This window comes from Dipodomys spectabilis, unplaced genomic scaffold (assembly GCF_019054845.1).
Source record: "Dipodomys spectabilis isolate Male_0828 unplaced genomic scaffold, ASM1905484v1 ptg000051l, whole genome shotgun sequence".
In the NCBI taxonomy this organism is placed as follows: domain Eukaryota; kingdom Metazoa; phylum Chordata; class Mammalia; order Rodentia; family Heteromyidae; genus Dipodomys; species Dipodomys spectabilis.
This window is the reverse complement of record NW_024870728.1, coordinates 19,904,347-19,910,965: the sequence shown is the minus strand read 5'-3', so window position 1 is coordinate 19,910,965 and position 6,619 is coordinate 19,904,347. Positions and strand designations below refer to the sequence as shown.

At 40.4% G+C, this 6,619-nt stretch overlaps 1 protein-coding gene across 1 annotated transcript; it reads right to left on the bottom strand.

Moving 5' to 3' along the window:
• Window positions 1–5,403: 5,403 nt before the first annotated feature.
• LOC122107560 (motile sperm domain-containing protein 3-like) lies at window positions 5,404–6,189 on the bottom strand. Its single transcript, XM_042679343.1, has one exon. It carries the CDS (start codon window positions 6,187–6,189, stop codon window positions 5,404–5,406), a length of 786 nt encoding a protein of 261 aa, XP_042535277.1.
• Between the last annotated feature and the right edge of the window lie 430 nt (window positions 6,190–6,619).

Here is a 6,619-nt window from a genome sequence, read left to right as displayed (position 1 = left end):
TCTAATTGATCTGAAACAATGTGAAAACTATCTTTGAATAATTTTAACTAATATTTATTATAGCAAAAGAAAAACCACTGACTCAGAAACTCAAGAAATAATAAAGATCAATTTTTATATTAGTCACCTCAAAAATAAATGGTAGTGAGAAGACTTGAATTTGACTGAAAGGCATCAGTTAGACAATGTTTAAAGAAAATAATTCTAGAAATGTCATCCATTACTTAAATCATAAAGTCATGAAACATATTCTGATTCCATCATTATAATTAATTTAAGACATGATTTGTATTTTTGCCTTTTTTATTCTGTCAATCAAGATTGTTTGCCTTATGAGTATTATCTGGCATTACATCTGCCTTTGTTTTTCCTCATGTAATAATGAACATATTGAGTTCTTCCATTAAGCAATATCAAAAAGTATCAGTAATCTCACCATGTCATATCATTTTAAATTAATCTTAGAGTGTTACTATGGAGACAGGCAGTTACTGCTTTGTATAATCACCAAAGACTCGACTCCCCCTCCTCTTTCCTTCCCTCCCCCTCCCTTTCCTCTGCCCTCCCCCTCCCCATTCCTCTCCCTCTTCCCTCCCCAGGACAAGGTAGTCACAGGTCCCCTTTCCAGTGTAAATAGTGTAAATAAATTTGTTTGTTATCTTTAAGTGTCTCGAAGGATTGTCTCGCTCTTTTGAGGTCATAAGTAAAGATGGGCTGGGAAGTTTACAACCTCATTCAAAGTGAGTTTCTTCCAATCAAATACTTTGTATTTCCATTATGTATGTATTTGATCAGAAATGTGCTTTGATTAATATTAATGTTCTGATTGCTGTCATAATCTGCCTCTGAAAATGGACTTCTTATCCATTGCCAGCTCCCTTTCTCTGGGTTCTGACTGCATTGCTCATTGTCTTGCTTCCCAGGGCTCTGGGAAAGCATCATCATGAGAGTGATCAGCATAATTTGGATCTTCTCTTACCCTGATCTGCCAAAAAAGTGCAACTATTCTCTGTAGTATATTTTCCCTTAGTGCATACAGGCATGATCAAAGGCTGACAGTCTAACGACTTTGCTGGAGATAAGTTCTATCAGTGTTGGCTGTCATGTATGACATGCTATTGAGTGAGTACTGTGCTATACCTCTGACAGCCACATGAAGGCACCTTTCACAGATTATGGACAGAGTCCATCTATACCTCATCACCTCAAAGGGAATGTAAGGTTGGACAAATGGGATTGCATGAAGTTGCAGAGCTTCTGCATGGCAAAGGACATAGTTAGCAAGATCAATAGAAAACCCACAGATTGGGAGAACATTTTCACTAGTCATACAACGGACAAGGGTCTCATATCTAAAATATACTTGGAACTCAAAAAATTAAATCCCCCAACAACAAATCCTCAAAGAAACAACTGCCCAATAAATAAGTGGGCTAAAGAGGAAGAAAGAAGGATGGCCAATAGATACATGAAGAAATGCTCAACCTCCCTAGCCATAAAAGAAATGCAAATCAAAACAACATTAAGATACTACCTCACCCCAGTTAGAATGGCAGAAATCAAGAACTTTAATAACAACAGATGCTGGAGGGGATGTGGACAGAAGGGAACCTTACTTCATTGATTGTGGGAGTGTAAACTTGTTCAACCACTTTGGAAAACAGTATGGAGGTTCCTCAAAAGACTTCACATAGAGCTCCCCTATGACCCAGCAATCCCACTTTTGGGCATTTACCCAAATGTTTACAAACAAGACTACACTAAAGCTACCAGCACAACTATGTTTATTGCAGCATTATTTACTATAGCTAAGATATGGAACCAACCCAGATGCCCCTCAGTAGATGAATGGATCAAGAAAATGTGGTATATATACACAATGGAATTCTATGCCTCCATCAGAAAGAATGACATTGCCCCATTTGTTAGGAAATGGAAAGACTTGGACAAAATTATATTAAGGGAAGTAAGCCAGGCCCAAAGAAACATAGGTCCCATGGTTTCCCTTACTTGCAATATCTAGTATATGTATGAGTCAAGCAGAAAAGGTCAGATAATGTGATGTTAGGAAAATGAACCCTAAGATATGTATTCAAATGTTTTTTTTCTTTCATGCATTTGTTTCTAACGCATTTATAAGATTATTTCTTAGAAACATAGGTCCCATGGTTTCCCTTATTTGCAATATCTAGTATATGTATGAGTCAAGCGGAAAAGGTCAGATAATGTGATGTTAGGAAAATGAACCCTTAGAAATGTATTTTAATGCTTTTTTATTTCATGCATTTGTTTCTAACGCATTTATAAGATTATCTCTTTGTTGCTTTGTATGTCCCTCCCCCCAGTATAACCCCTGCTTTCACTATATTTGATATCAGCATAACTTGTGGAGGAGATGGGGAAAAACAAGTCGTTTAAGGATACAGGTGGACCTGTTGCAACAATGAGAAGTACAAGGTCATGTTGAAAATGAGCTTTACAACGTTGGTGGGGGGGTAGAGGGGGAAGGATTGGGTGGTGGGGGGGCAGGGGGGAGGTAGGGAAGGGATGTGAAGGGTAAACAAAGGAGGAAGTTGCAATGCTTGATAAGAAATGTACGCATTATCCTACCCATGTAATTGTAACCCCTCTGTACAGTATGTTCACAAAAAAAATTAAATTAAATTAAAAAAAAAGAAATGTACTCATTATCTTGCCCATGTAATTGCAACCCCTCTAGTATGTTCACAAAAAATTAAAATTAAAATTAAAAAAAAGATTATTTCTTAGTTGTTTTGTATGTCCCTCCCCCACAGTATAATCCCTGCTTTTACTGTATTTGATGTCGGTATAATTTGTGGAGGGGAAGGGGAAAAACAAGTCGTTTAAATAAGGATACAGGTGGACCTGTTGCGACAATGAGAAGTGCACGTTGTCATGTCAAAAATGAACTTTATAACTTTGGTGGGGGGGGGAGGATTAGGTGGGGGGGATGGGGAAAGGCTGGGAAGGGATGGGAAGGGGAAACAAAGGAGGAGGCTACAATGCTTGATAAGAAATGTACTCATTATCTTGCCCATGTAATTGTAACCCCTCTGTATGGTATTTTCACAATTAAAAAAAAAGAAAAAAAAAGAGAGAAAAAAAAAGAATGAAAGGTGGCTAGAGGTGAGCCAGATCAAGAAGCATTGTATTCATTTGTATTGATTTGTTGAATGGTAATTCCTTTGTACAACTACTTACAGATAATAAAAATGTAATTTAAAAAGTCATAGGTGTAGCAGCGATCATCAGAGGGACCTCCAGCCTTGTTAAAGGGACACCTGCTCCATTCTTAAAACAGTAATTTTAATGTGTAAAAATAAATTTAATAGATAATATAGAGGTCCTACTACAGCCCAAAGAGTTCACTTATATTCTTTCTACTTTTCACAAACACCTAAAAAGTAGATATTTCCCCCATTATGAGATTAAAAAACACTAAAAATGAAATAAATGGCAAAACTGGTAAGCTGTGAACAAATTCTCTAGGTTATTAACTTTGCAACCAATGGTATTTCCATAGTTTTAATAAATACAACATAAAATTTTGATAAATCTTAAGGTTTTATAAAATATTAATTATAGGGGCCAGCTAGACCAGAAAGCATATAGAAATTTAGCACCACTTTTTAAACACTTTTCTGAATCTAAAATTGCTTCAAAATTACAAGTACTCTAAAAGTTGTTATTAAGAGGTTATTTAAGGTTACTTTTCCACTGTAATTTGACACATAGGAATAAGAAGATCACCTTTGATGGCACAGAAACAAGAGGATTCCTGGTTTAGAAGAAACTAGAGACCAACTAGTTCTTGCCAAACGCCTGAGAAAGGTACTAGAAGCACCTAGCAACAAAAGAAGATTATCATAAGTGCAAAATACTTAGGTATTGGCATCAAGGTATGGGTGGGATGGTGAGAGAAGGGCGGGAAGAAACAGCAATAAGGAAAGAGCCCTTGGGATGCAATTGTTAGAGCAAGACCCGTATTTACATTCCTTTTGGCATTTCCCAAGGGAGACCGTTGAGAAGATTAATGTAAAGCAGTGCGAAATCACACAGTTAATGTGAATTTAAAAAAAACAAACAAGATTCTATATGTTCTTCTTACAAAAAAAACTAATTATCTAACCACCTACAACTCCCAGTGGGAGTTGGGGTGAGAACAGAATAATGTATTGCCCATAAAGCAGGCCAGAGAACAGCAGCGGATGCACTGGGCAGTTCTCATTATGTTCCCTGGGCCAACTGAATATTTAAACTTTGAGAGAAGTAAGTGTCAAACATACTAAGAAGTGACAGCAAGCACTGTAAGAACATAAAAAATTTAGTCATAAGGTACAATTTCCTACACTGTTGAATCTTACATGTTGTCACATTGAAGGTTAAAAAGATAATGACATGCTTGAATGGATTTTGGTACCCAGAAAAGTTTACACTTACTGGTATTAGAGAAATAAATTACATTGATTTAAAGCAATAGCCAGAATGTGATATTTGTGGCGTCATTCTTCAAATGCTAGGGTGTTCTAGCTAGTGATTTTTTTTTTTTGGTCCAGTCGTGGGGCCTGAACTCTGGGCCTGGGTGCTGTCCCTCAGCTCTTCAGCTCAAGGCTAGCACTCTGCTTCTTGGGCCACAGCGCCACTTCCGGCTTTTTTCTTTTTGCTTTATGTGGTGCTGAGGAATCGAACCCAGGGCCTCAGGCATGCAAGGCAAGCGCTCTACCACTGAGCCACCTTCCCAGCCCTAGATAGTGATTTTTTAAAATAAAAAACCCCACAAATTTGTCCTCTTAACATTTTTAAGTATAAAGCGGTAATTATTAGCAATGTACATATGGCTTAACAACATCTCTCTAGAACAACTCTTTAAAATAGCTTTCTAGAATAGCTTTCTAGAACTTTCTCATCTTGCATGGCTGAAGCTCTGTAACTATAGGTATGCTCCATCTCTCTCTGCCACAATCCTCACAGTCTCTGTGCTGCGATATTACTTCTGTATTTGTGTTTTTACGAGTGGGTTTTCAATTTTGCAGAATGTCTTTGAATTTCACCTTTGCTGTAGCATAGGTCAGGATGATCTGTTTCTTTTAAAGCACTTGGATGTATACACAACATTCTCTCCATTCATTAACAGACATTTACATTACTTCTACACCTTAGCTCTTGCAAATAAAACTACAATGAGCATGAATTTGAAGGTAACTCTTGGAGATATTCTTCTTTTATTATTATTTTAAAATTAAATTAAATTATTTTTTATTTTATAAAGGTATTTTATTCAACTTGGAAAAGGAGTCCAAATCCCTGGTTGTTTTTCTTGGGCAGGGGGGAGAGGAGGAGGGAAGCTGAGGTGGTCAGGAAGTAGAAGAGAGTCCCTAACTCCTAACCCAGAGGTAAGGTATGAGCCACCTCAGGTCCCTGCCTGGGGAGGAGAGAGATGGGCTGGGGTTGGGCATGGAGTTCAGGTCCGGAGGAACACCAGGTAAGGAGGCCTAACACATAGGCTGCCACTAATTTCTGTCCCAAGAAGACATGGAGGACTTGTGGCAGCTGGCTGCCCAGTTCATCCTGGAGTGAGAGCAGCAGGAAGGCCACAGAGACGATGCCCGTCAGCAAGAAGAGCAGGAAGGAGCTGGTGGCCAGTTGCTGGTGGGAGTTGTCTTGTAACTGTCTGGTGGGCAGTGGTGCTGTCCAGGCAGGTGGTCCTGGGTGGGCTGCTGGCTCAGGCTGTCCTTGAAGCTCAAGAAGGTGCGCTGGGGCCCTCAGTACGCAGGTGATGTCCTTCGGTCCCACCACTGGGCCCTCAGCCCCTTCCTCGGACAACTCAATGCGGAAGCCATCCAGGACATCACAGTGGCTGGGAATGGGGGCCACATGGCGAATCACAATGTCAATGCAGGACTGAGGCTTTACGCACCCTTCTGCGTCAAACACCGTAGATTTGGCAGGTGCTGTGCACAGAACTCGGAAGCGGAGCACAGTTTCCGTGGGGTTGTAGAGGGTCAGCAGCTGTCGGGGTCCGCTCCTTTGATCCGCTCTGAATACTAGATCCGGTGGAAAGACGAGCACCGGGACCAGAGGTCCTGAGTGAGGAGGGGTGCCCCGGGACCCCCACCCAGGGGCCCCTGGACCCACCAGCTCCTGGTCCTGGGGCGCCCCGCGGTGCATGCAGGCTCTGGGCTGTAGGACATCCCAGGGCAGAGCTCAGGGGCCAGGGCCTGGAGTCCTGTGGTCAAAACACCTGCCAATCAGCTTGTAGCCAGACTAGGGATGCCATCTTCCTGAGAGCCTCTCCGCCGTAGTCTCAAGTTAATTTCATTTTAAAGATGCTGTACAAAGGGGTTACAATTACATGAGCACGGTAATGAGTCCATTTCTTGTTGAGCATTGTTCTTCTTAAGGCTTTGGAAATAGTTACGTTTTTAAATGTTCAAGGATCTGGTTTCCTCATTGTCCAGTTGGACCAAGAGTATGCAAGTGTTGCAATTTCTCTACAACTTCACCAACACCTGTTTTTTTCTTTTTAGATGCAGTTTCCTGGCCATCCTAATGCGTGTGAACTGGTTCCTTTTTGTGGTTCAGTTTGGAAGTTCCCCGA